The sequence below is a fragment of the Echiichthys vipera genome, assembly GCF_963691815.1.
Source record: "Echiichthys vipera genome assembly, chromosome: 2".
NCBI lineage: Eukaryota > Metazoa > Chordata > Actinopteri > Perciformes > Trachinidae > Echiichthys > Echiichthys vipera.
The window spans coordinates 5,451,066-5,462,929 of NC_139827.1; the positions used below are offsets into that span (position 1 = coordinate 5,451,066).

Consider the following 11,864-nt stretch of genomic DNA (forward strand, 5'->3'; position numbering starts at 1 on the left):
ATAACAACTGAATGCTTTTATTACACCGTGTAGGACGTTTAATTGCTCATTTAGTTATTGGTATAAAAGTGCGACTCTCACCTTTCGTCTCGTAACTGCTGCGGCAGCGACATGATGTTGCGCACAGGGACAAAAGGACAAACACGGAGGAAGTTTCGCTTGTGTGCGGACAGGAGCGCGTCCTCCTCTCACACTCTGCAGGCTGCGCTCGCTGACTGCGTCCGCAACTGTCAGCGGGCGGTAACTATGCGGAAACAGGCAAGAGGAAGCGAAAGTTCCCTAAACTACACCACAGGATGGTGCTTTCATTTGAACGGGGTGCGAGCAATGATCAAACAGCAGCAGGGCCGGATCATAGCCCCGTGAGGCCCCTGGGCTCATGTCTTTTGGAGGCCCCACCACTTATCGATGTGTTTTACCTTCCCCTTCACAAAATCATCTACCGGATGTCAAAGTCCACATGTCTCTGGCTTCTCTCTGAGCTCTGACCGCAGCTCATTTTTGATTCAGTCTAACGGCACGTTCAGACTCAATGGGACGACGGCACCACTGCACTCTGTAACCCGTCGTTTCTAGTGGCTGGTGCGGCGCCACTACAGCGTTTCCTGCATTGAACACTAACACCAAAGGGTCTGGGGGCCCTCGCATTGTAAGCACTGAATAATCCGAGGGGCCCTCATGGTTAGCTCATGTTGTAAACAGCAGCTTGTGGTCAGCATGTGAGGTGGACTCCTAGACCCCTGGCGTTCAGCTTCCTTCCGTCTTTGGCCACACACACGTCTGAAGCCTAGAGGGGGGGCCTCTACTGGGGTACTGGCCCCACTGGCCCGGTCCATAATCCAGCCATGGGTAGAGTGGCACAACCGGTAACAGTTCTGTCTAATGGCGAGTGGAAATAATCAGGTATATGATTTGCACACACAGATTTGGAAATTTAAAAGCAGAAAATCATTAATTCAGGGCCGATATTTGGATACTTCACACACATATTGCTACAGTGTGTTTGCATCTGGGTGATCTGATTGGACTTTCTGTCTGTGTTGGTGAACACAACCTATACAACTATCATTCAGAATTACATCAACAACTGATGGGACTGAAGGTCGCAGACACCAACAGACTGAAACAAACTGATCTGGAGGGCCGGTGATGTCGTGGGGGAGGAGCTGGACACCCTGACGACCGTGGCAGAGAGGACGATGCTGTCCAGGCTCCGGTCTATCCTGGACAATGTATCACACCCTCTCTACGACACACTGGCCCAGCAGAGGAGCACCTTCAGCAGAAGACTCCTCGCACCCAGATGAACCACAGGAAATCATCCCTCCCTGTGGTCATTAAACTATAAAATGCACCTTTGGAGAGTCCGTCAGCCCCTCTCTGTAACACAGACTCAATCATAAACAATCTGTTCTTTTGCACATTAGTCTGGTATTTTGAACTTGTATATATTTCACTATTGTAAATATTAGTTTCTGTAAATTGCAATTATTATTTCTTATATATATACAGTTATATATATTTATATTCTTGTTTTTTCTAATATTTGTTGTTTGTATATGTGGAGTTTCGTAAGAAAAATAATTTCCCCCTGGGATCATTAAAGTATTTCTGATTCTGATTCTAATTTATGCAGAATACGATGTGTTTACTGCTCTCTTTTATTTACATTGCTGGGCTTTTTGTCAACTTGTCACATATTTAGCCTAAGTCTGCATGACAGAGCAGGTGATTTAGCCAGATCCATCCACTAGGGGCGCTATCACACTCTACTGGGCAGAGTGCAGCTGCTTGTGCTTGTGTAATCTGGTAATATGCCAGTTTCTGTTCTGAAAGCACCCTGTCTCTCTCTGGGGTTTGGCCACAGGTGTGTCAACATATAAGGCATTAAATAAAGATGGTTACACCCGACCTCTTTCTGGTGCATGTGTTGGGTTTGCACAGGTACTTGCAGAGGCCACTGTACCAAAACCAGCGACTGTAAAATGAGTTTTGAAAAGCAGATTTAAAAATAGAAACCTTTGGGTCACATGAGGCCCTGGGACTCTCTGAGCACTTCTCAGGAAGTGGCCTCTCACTGATTATTCTGACAGAGCTTCGGTTTTATCCCAGAGTTCAGTCGCACCTCCAGGAGCTGTCTCCTCCAGAGTCAGTTGCCCACACGCACCATCTTAAACATCAACGAATCACTCCCACATTCAATTTGACTGATTAGTGTAAATATTGCCCATCCTAGCCTCCCACGCTGTGTCACACAATGGAGGACTGTTAATTTATGGTCACACAAACAGAAACACAAGCTCACTGCAGTGTCAAAAAATTACCATCATACAGAGCGTGCTATCAAGCTTCTGACTGGGAAATATATCGGAGGGATCGACGTTGTGATGTGTATTATCCTTTAAGCTGTGTTCAGCAGTAAATCTGCCTCAGTCAACGCCGACTCTTTTCTTACAGCGTGTGCTGACACTCGTTCTTTCTTCTCTCACTCCTTATCTCACCTGAAGCAGAAAAGACACATTCTCCAAATCACTGAGGCTAAACACACACACACACACACACCCCTTACACAAACACGTCACAGCACAGTGTTGAACTCTCACCCTGCTTTTGTAGTTGACAAGTATGAGTAAATACAGACGAGGGCTGGTGATAGTTGAATCCATCTGATGGGGAGAAAAGGAATAAAATCTGAGGTGATGGAAGTTTATAACACTAGATGTCAGCAATGTTGTGTGTTTGTGTGTGAGGGGAGAGAGAGCAACTGTGGTTTCTCGTCTCATCTAAACTGTTTCTTAATGCTGAAGATGAGACGTAGGTTACAGAGTGTGGTTATGATTCCTAATCAATCTTAATCGATCTGATCTTTGCGACGGTGGCTCTGCTTCTGACTCTTGCAACAACAGGAGATTATTCATTTATACTGTATGTAAACACATCACATGCTCTTCATTTTAAAAAACAGAAATGTTGCACATAGTTTTAATAGTGTTTTTCATATTTTTGTTCTATATCTCATTTCATCTCATCTCATCTTCAACCTCTTATCCGGGGTCGGGTCGCGGGGGCAGCAGCTTTAGCAGGGGACCCCAAACTTCCCTTTCCCGGGCCACATTAACCAGCTCTAACTGGGGGATCCCGAGGCGTTCCCAGGCCAGTGTGGAGATCTAATCTCTCCACCTGGTCCTGGGTCTTCCCCGAGGCCTCCTCCCAGCTGGACGTGCCTGGAACACCTCCCTAGGGAGGCGCCCAGGGTTCATCCTTACTAGATGATCCTGAACCACCTCAACTGGCTCCTTTCAACGCAAAGGAGCAGCGGCTCTACTCCGAGTTCCTCACGGATGCTGAACTTCTCCCCCTCTCTCTAAGGGAGACTCCAGCCCCCCTCCTGAGAAAACACATTTCGGCCGGCATTTTGTTCTATATTTATGTTTATTGCCTTTGCAGTACTTTGACTCCCATTATCTTTTGCGACAAAACACCCAGGCAAACGTGTAAAACCTACTTGCCAATAAACCTGATTCTGATTTAATATCTCAGTTAAACAAGACTTTGCTTATAGTTGAAATTCCCACATAAAGACAGAAAATGCACATCTACTTTAAGCTTCTGTGCTGCACCATGACCCGTTGTTTGCTTTGTAATTACAGCACCTGGATCTCTGCATCAGTGGCTACACACACAGATTGAAGCAGTTGCATGCTTGAGTAAACCAAACAGGGTGTGCACTGTGGTGTTTCACTGTGATCCGTACCGGTTTCTGTCACTGAGAGCCACGTTTGCATAATTGTAATTTGTCTGCAAACAGTGAAAGCAGAGTCAAATACTAGAAAAGAGACATTAGTTGATGAGTTCATGAGGAAAAACTGTGTGAATACTTTTCTGTGGTGTTTAGCGTCTGAGTATAAACGATTGTGTGTGTATGAAAAAAACCTGAAACAGATTGATGGTGCATAGAGGAGCGTATGAACGTGTGTGTGTAGCACATATTGACTCCATATCTATTTTCATGCAGCCTGAGATTGATCCTCTGAAACCCTGCTCGTATAACACACCGTTGATACCAGCCGTGAATTGCAGAAATGTTTTTTCAAGGGTGTATTTATCTTCAAGGTCGGGCCGGCAGCTCTGTCGTGCTTGTGTGTGTGTTTATGTGTGAATGTGTATACAGTACATGTGGAAGGTCTGTGTGTGTGTGTTGAGTGTACTGTAACTGCGTTTGCATATAATTACTTGTGTGCTCATCTCAGAATATAGCTCTGAAGTCTGCTGATGACATATAATAAGCCATTACGTTGACAGACACACAGGTATCAAAACATACGCATATACACGCATAGAAACAGGACAGACAGAAGGTCTTTACAGAAACACAGCTTGTGTTTACCACGTTGACAGCTGGTTACCATAGAGACACAATAAGAGAAGTAGAAAGAGGAAGTGGAATGCTCTTAATACTGACACTTCATGCTTATGTAATGCTGATGGTGACCTAAGGCGATGTGTGTATATTAAGAAGAAAATCAGTCGACTTAATGTTTGTTCTTCGACTCCCGCGGTGTTCTGCACAATTGTATAACTGACCTACGAGCTAAGGAACATTATTATTAATCGAGACACGTTGCGCTCTAATTTTCTCACTGTAAAGATCATGCTACTCACCCGCTGTCCGTGAACATAGTGCATGCACAACATTCAGCATGACTGACTGGAATATACCAGAGAAATGTAGATCTGATGTCTCATTACTTAACAGTTTGGGCTGTGTAACAAGCCAAATTCCCAACAACTTGGTGCATTCCTGTAAAAACTCACCGTCTCCCACGCACGCCCACACACATCAGCCGTTATATTAGCACTACATATGCCACTGTAACCAGTGCCTGCAGTGCAGTCATGCACGTTTGCCAAAGAGAGGGGCTTCCTTCTCCCGCTCTTCTGAACATGTTGGACTAAACTCATGGGGCCAAACTGAGGACCGTCGGCGTCCTCACTGTACAAGCACACATCCAATACTGTAATGCACCACAGGGGCCTCCTGTCTGCACAGTGACCGGGGTCCCCCATGTTTATTGTTTAAGGGCCACTATCTGCTAATGTGATGGGTAAGAAGACAAGAGATACACCAGTGATATCAGCACCTCACACACAAACACACACACACACACACGTATTAGCACACAGCTGTGGCTCGTATGACGGAGTGCACCACCTGTAAGTTCATCAGTAAAAACACATTCAGTTCCTCTCTTCCTCTGTCCGTCACTGTCTTTTCTCTTCATTTTCAATTTGCATCTATCTGTCCAATTTTCCATTGTCTCTTTTTCCATTTAAGAGTTAGCAGTTGTTTGGTTATTCAATACTTTTTCAAGACTGCTTACAACCATGAGCCTGTGAATATTCTCACTTGTCCAGGTCATCGTTACTCTCAAAGCAATTTCAGTCAAAAGCAACAGGATTTGGTTATTTGTCTAGGAAGACGTTTCACCTCTCATCCAAGAGAAGAAGAAGAAGAAGAGAAGAAGAAGAATTCCTTTATTCATCCCGCAATGGGGAAATTCAATTTTCACTCTATTTTTTCAGGTTACACACACAGGCCCAAAATACACACACATGCACAGACAGGACCTATATACTGTACATGCAACTAATAGAGAGATGTTAGAGCGAGGGGGCTGCCAGTGACCGGCGCCCTGAGCAGTTGGGAGTTCAGCGCCTTGGTCATCGGCACCATAGCAGTGCCCAGGAGATGAACTGGCACCTCCAGCCACCAGTCCACACTCTATTCATGGTCCACACAGAGAGTTGAACCAGCAACCCTCCAGTTCCAGCCAAGTCACCTATGGACTGAGCTACTGCCGCCCAAAAAAGGCTTCATCAGTTCATGTACGCATCTGACCAGGCTACATAAATGACTAGACGGGGTCTTGGAGAGCGCAGCCTTAAGCCAAAGCTGTGCCTTATCTCACAATGTTAATGAGAGTGTAAAATAATAAGTGTATCCACTCTCATGATTGGGATCTGCTCCTAAATGAAATGGATTCTTCCTTGGCCCACGCTACTGAACATCCTTCGACTAAAAGTTTCACGAAGATGAAGCACGTTCTTCTGTAATCCCGCTCACAAACGAACCGACATGAAAACACGACATAATAAAAGCTTTTCAGATTCTCTCTATCTCCTCCACCCTACACTTTGTTTATTCTGTTCCCCGGGGTTCAACAACATGGTTAGCCCTTCATTAGCCCCATCGTTCCTCTGCCCGTCTTGTCCTTGACAAACCCTCGGCCTGCCTCTCCTCATTTATTACCTCATTTACATTCACTCGCCCTTACGCATCTCTGCGTCTCTCACTTCACCTCCCTGACCCTGTCTCCCCACCACACTGTGTTGGGTCTATGAAAATGATAGATTGTGGTCTGGACCGGCTCCATATTGAATGAAAAGGGTCTTGAGATTGTGATCTGGAAATATAGAAACAAAACTAACTTGACTACAAGTTTGTCCAGTGTGTTGTCCTCACCCCCCGCCCTCCTTTGTCCTTCTATAAGCTTGAAAGTGCTGATGAGGGGTAATTCAATAGAGAGCGGAGAGTCTCAGGACAGCACACTGAGAGAACAGAAGGTCAGCGCAGGACATGAACAGAAGGCAAAAAACAAGTCAGACAAGTACTTTTTTATGCATAAGACAGTTGACCAACACAGCTCCAAGACTGTGTGATAGGGACACAAACTTTGAACAGTTTGAAATGTAGTTAACATGTATATGAAAAAGAATATGTCTACTTTAGGGTAAAAAAATACTTTTTGTGTAACTGGCGGAAGCTTTGTGACAGCTCACGTTGTTCTCTCTTTCTCTCTATCGCTCACACGCACACCTACCGTGATTAATTCCTCTCTCTTGACAAGTGTAAAGGAAGGAGATGGTCTGCTACATCACTCAACAACAGATAAGCAAATGAGAGAGAGAGAGAGAAAGAGAGAGAGAGAGAGAGAGAGAGAGGGAGAGAGAGAGAGAGAGAGAGAGAGAGAGAGAGAGAGAGAGAGAGAGAGGGAGAGAGAGAGAGAGAGAGAGAGAGAGCTGTCAGGATCCGGGCAGAATAGAGATTGATGAGCGATAAGAAGATACAGATGCAGAGAAAGAGGAGCGAACTTGTTTGATATGGAGAGAGCAAAGTGGAGGGAGAGGAGATATGAAGGAGCGATTAGGAGAGTAACGGATGGACTTTGAGCAAAAGAGATGAAAGATGAGATATTAGGAGAAAAGAAGTGAAGTGTAGAGATAGTCTTGCATTGACAGACCTGCCTCCACAGCCGCTGTGTCAGCAACGGAGTCCTGTCTGGTCTGGCTGCATGAGATAACATTCTGGTATAAGGGGAAACAACGCTCAGGGATGTTTGTATTTCTTTAAACCAATATTAATTATTCCCATATATTATTTAAAATTAAAGCGGCGGGGCCCTTGCAAAACAGATATGATGTGTGATGTCAGGCTTTATACCCGTACCGTACGTTCGCTGTTAAACCAAAGCAATGAGCTGAAACACACTAAAACACTCCACCGAGAAGAACTGCAAAGCTTTTTGTGACACATTTCATCCGTTGTTCATGTAAAATGATTAATTATAATGATTGATTCCAAAGTTGACGGCTTAAATGAGACATCATCGTCATTTTCACATTTCCTTAACATCTTTAATTATCTCATCTCATCTCATCTTCAGCCTCTTATCCGGGGTCGGGTCGTGGGGGCAGCAGCTCTAGCAGGGGACCCCAAACTTCCCTTTCCCGGGCCACATTAACCAGCTCTAACTGGGGGATCCTGAGGCGTTCCCAGGCCAGTGTGGAGATATAATCTCTCCACCTGGTCCAGGGTCTTCCCCGAGGCCTCCTCCCAGCTGGACGTGCCTGGAACACCTCCCTAGGGAGGCGCCCAGGGTTCATCCTTACCAGATGATCCTGAACCACCTCAACTGGCTCCTTTTATTCAGACTTAATTTAGTTTATTTCGTGAGCTTTAGGAGGAGAGGTCTCTCTGCAAGTTGTAAGCTTCCCCCGTCTCCTGTAGAGGCGGTTTTTTATGTATATGTGTGTGTTTGCATATTTATGTGAAACTCTAGTGATAGAACTGAAAGAGAAATAAAATTAAAATTCTTACCGCACATATTTTAATTCGCTGTACTTTGAAGTTATTAGCTGAGAAGAAAAAGTCCTAGAACAAGACTGTAACAACAGCACCGTGCTGTCAGACAGAAATTTCAATATGTCCTCCTTTTCCTAAACCCTCTTAAAACCCCTTTTTTTTTAAAATAGTGGCAACTGTGGCAGTGAGAAGACACATGGGTCATGCAGGGAAAGAGAGGAGACCTGAGGAGGAGATCAGGTGTGCTCTTCAGCTCAGGTCTGACACCTGCTGGCATCGACGGCACTGCAGTGCACTGTAGTGTTTTCAACCTTTGGGGAAACAGCAGATCCTTTACATTCTTTTACAGCAACATCCAGATTTATATTCATACTTCATGCGGAGACCAGACTCTCACTGTGAACACTGAAGGTTTCACTGGAAAGATGAGGCGTTAAATGTCTTGACATCTTGTATGATTCATTTGTAACACACTCACAGCTAGAAAGTTCCAGGTTTGAATCCCGGCTGGGCCCTTCTGTGTGGAGTTTGCATGTTCTCCCCGTGTCTGCGTGGGTTTTCTCCGGGTTCTCCGGTTTCCTCCCACAGTCCAAAGACATGCACGTTAGGTGTGAATGGTTGTCTGTCTCTGTTCGTCTCAATGTGCCCTGTGATAGACTGGCGTCCTGTCCAGGGTGTACCCCGCCTCACACCCGATGTCAGCTGGGATCGGCTCCAGCACCCCGCCCCATCGTGACCCCGACCCCGGGATAAGCGGTTGAAGATGAATGAATGAATGAATAAATGCTCATGACTTGACTGTACTTGCTGTTACTTGGTTACCCGGATAAATGGTGTCCACATACTCAGGAGGCACAACTTTGCCTCAGTTTGCCTATTGCTAATATTTCTTTGTCTGCACATATCTAAGTGAACTTATGCTTTACATGTTGTTCTTGTCACAAATATTCCGTGTTTTCATGTTGCAGTTTGTGTTCAACTGTTCACTGTGTTTCCAAAACACAGCATTTTCCTGTTTGGGAACTGGAAAGAGGCAAGGGCTAGCATCTTGTGTTACTGTATGAAGAAAGTACCTGTCCACTGGGTTCAAATACATGATTAAAAATATTGTTTCAGAAGATTATTGCAGATTAGTGCACGTACATAGTTGTAAATACACTATATAAGACTGTACTTATGCCATGGTCTTACATTCTAAGTCATGGCCTTCAATCAACTCCCCTGTTGTGTCACGTTTGACTGAGGCTGTCTTCTGAATGCCTGAATGTAATTGGACCAGGTTCACCAGGGTCAAAATCCTATTTGTCTGTTTGTATGCATGTATGAATCACCTAGTCTCGTAACTTTAGTTCATTTTCTAACTTAGCTTTTGTAGCTCCACTCCTATGATCCCATGCCAGGTTTTGTCTGCACTCAACTCTTTGAAATATTGTATTTCTCACCTTTTATGCACTCTGTGTCTCTCTGTCTGTGTCTCTCTCTCTGTCCCTCACTCCAGTTGACAAAATGTCGATGACAGACTTGTTGAAAGCTGAGGAGATCAAGAAAGCTCTTGAAGCCTTTGCAGGTATGTAGCTTTTGTGGACTCAACATGGTATTCTCAGCAGGGACGGGCCTACAAAGTACCAGAAGTTAGCTTTGAATACTGACACAGCAAAACTCCACACATTTGTATCTTTCCAAACCAGTGTGTGGAAAAGTATCCTGCTCTGTATGTGTGCAAAACATTGCAAACTAGTTGTGTAGAGACCTGTTTGACGGTACCTTCTCTCTTCCTGGTTTGCAGGAGAAACATTCGACCACAAAAAATTCTTTGAAATGGTGGGAATGAGGGCCATGTCAGCTGAAAATGTCAAGAAGGTCTTTAAGGTTCTGGACGTGGACGGTAGCGGCTTCATAGAGGAGGAGGAGCTCAAGTGAGGAAGTCACAGACACACGTCCTGTATGAAGTCTATGTCGTGCACACTGTCGTCTGTTCATTAACCGTGATCCTTTTCTGCTACGTCCTGTGTCTTTATCAGGTTTGTACTGAAGGGCTTTTCCCAGGAGGGTAGAGATCTGACTGACTCCGAGACATCAGCATTCCTCAAAGCCGCAGACAAGGATGGAGACGGAAAGATCGGAATTGACGGTGAGAGAATTGGAGGAACGCTGCAAAGTATGATAAAATGTGTTGTTACAGTAGAAGAGGAGAAAGAGCATCTGTTGGGGACTACTTTAAAGCCCCTGAACACCCACACAGGTGTTTTCAGTTACTCTGGCTGATCAGACCTCTGCTTGGTGAGGATTGGATGGGAAGGTATGAAGTGTGTGTAGTTTGTGAAACAAAGCTAACAGGGGACTCAGGAAGATGTCAATCAATCACAGTAGACACACCCACACCGTCCTGAGAAAGGGTCCAATCAACCGGGTTAACTAAAAACACCTGTGTCCAGGGGCTTTAAGACGTATTAACAGACATTTGGCATTTTCATGAGTATCTATGGAAGCAGGAATGTGTTTGTTGTAATGAAGAAACACAAGTGTAACGTATGACTCACTGATTTGTTTTGGGGGAATACTGAAGCTGTATGGCACAGATGAATAAGATGTATCAGGCTTTTGTTACACAGACGACACTTGTTGTTCATTGTTGGTCTTATCACTGGATTTGCTGACAACATGGGAATATAGAATATTACTTAACATGTAAACTGTAAGTCGTTACAGTCGGTCTTTTCATTTTTCTTGTTTCAGAGTTTGAGGCCATGGTGCATGAGTAGGGGACAGCTGAACACCCCCCTTCCTCTTCCTCATCCTCCTCGTCCCTGCATTCATATTTTGTAACTGCCACCTTCAAACTCCTCCCACCTTTGTTGGGACCCCAACCCGGATTCAGACAAGGCCTGCTCCCTACAAACCACTACAGAAGCAGGCCCACAGGGAGTTACTGTGAGGAGAAATATAAAGGCATTACAGGCACCAGTGTCATTCTTTTCCATTTATATTTAGATGAAGGTCGTTTGTGGTCTCAAAAAAGGTGGTACTAGAGCTGTGGGTGGTGTAGATGTTATGAAGACTTCTTAAATCTTAATTTCTTCTCTGTGTATTTCAGGTTGTGTATTTTGTCCGATTGCTTTTACTTCTAGATGTTCACATCTCAGTGCACTTTCCTCCCACTCCTCTTCCTCATCCACCTTCCTTCACCTCACCTCCTCTATCTCCTCCTCCTCCTCCTCCTCCACACTCCCTGCCTCCGATCAGATGATGTAGTAAATAAAATGATATATAAGGAGGGCTGTGAAGAGAGAAAAGATCCAAGTATGAAATGATAATTAAAAAGAACTTGAGTAATAACCGTCTCTTTACTTATTGTCACGCACAGAAGACACAAAACTTTAAACTCACAAAACATAACGCACAGAAAATTGCAATTACATGTCAATCACAGGAGGGTGAAGAGGATGGCAAATTTACAAACTCTAGGTGGGAAGCTGTTGTCTACGTTTAACCTCCAAGGAAAACTATTACCGCCACATGAGGGAGCGGATATGCATCGTACTGAATTAAGGATCAAATATAAAAATTGCATGTTTATGTTCAGACACATTTTCTTATAAATTGAGCATAGCATTAGAGCAAGACACAAAAAAATACCAATATACCTGTGATATCAGCTTAAAGGAATAGTTTCAACATTTTGGGAAATGCGGTTATTCGATAGAAGAGAAGATCAATACCA

The 11,864-nt window shown here is 44.5% G+C and overlaps 2 protein-coding genes across 2 annotated transcripts in view; one reads left to right on the top strand and one right to left on the bottom strand.

Moving 5' to 3' along the window:
- Window positions 1-177, bottom strand: part of ncf4 (neutrophil cytosolic factor 4) — a 35,699-nt gene extending 35,522 nt beyond the window's left edge. Inside the window, exon 1 of the mRNA XM_083930623.1 lies at window positions 82-177. Coding sequence (XP_083786749.1) covers window positions 82-113 — 32 coding nt within the window. The 5' untranslated portion in view covers window positions 114-177. The remainder of the gene's footprint in view (window positions 1-81) is intronic.
- The window catches only part of pvalb7 (parvalbumin 7), a 36,066-nt gene extending 25,133 nt beyond the window's left edge, over window positions 1-10,933 (top strand). The window contains exons 2-5 of the mRNA XM_083930658.1: window positions 9,642-9,710; window positions 9,930-10,059; window positions 10,165-10,274; window positions 10,880-10,933. Coding sequence (XP_083786784.1) covers window positions 9,650-9,710; window positions 9,930-10,059; window positions 10,165-10,274; window positions 10,880-10,905 — 327 coding nt within the window. The 5' untranslated portion in view covers window positions 9,642-9,649 and the 3' untranslated portion in view covers window positions 10,906-10,933. The remainder of the gene's footprint in view (window positions 1-9,641; window positions 9,711-9,929; window positions 10,060-10,164; window positions 10,275-10,879) is intronic.
- The last annotated feature ends 931 nt before the right edge of the window (window positions 10,934-11,864 follow it).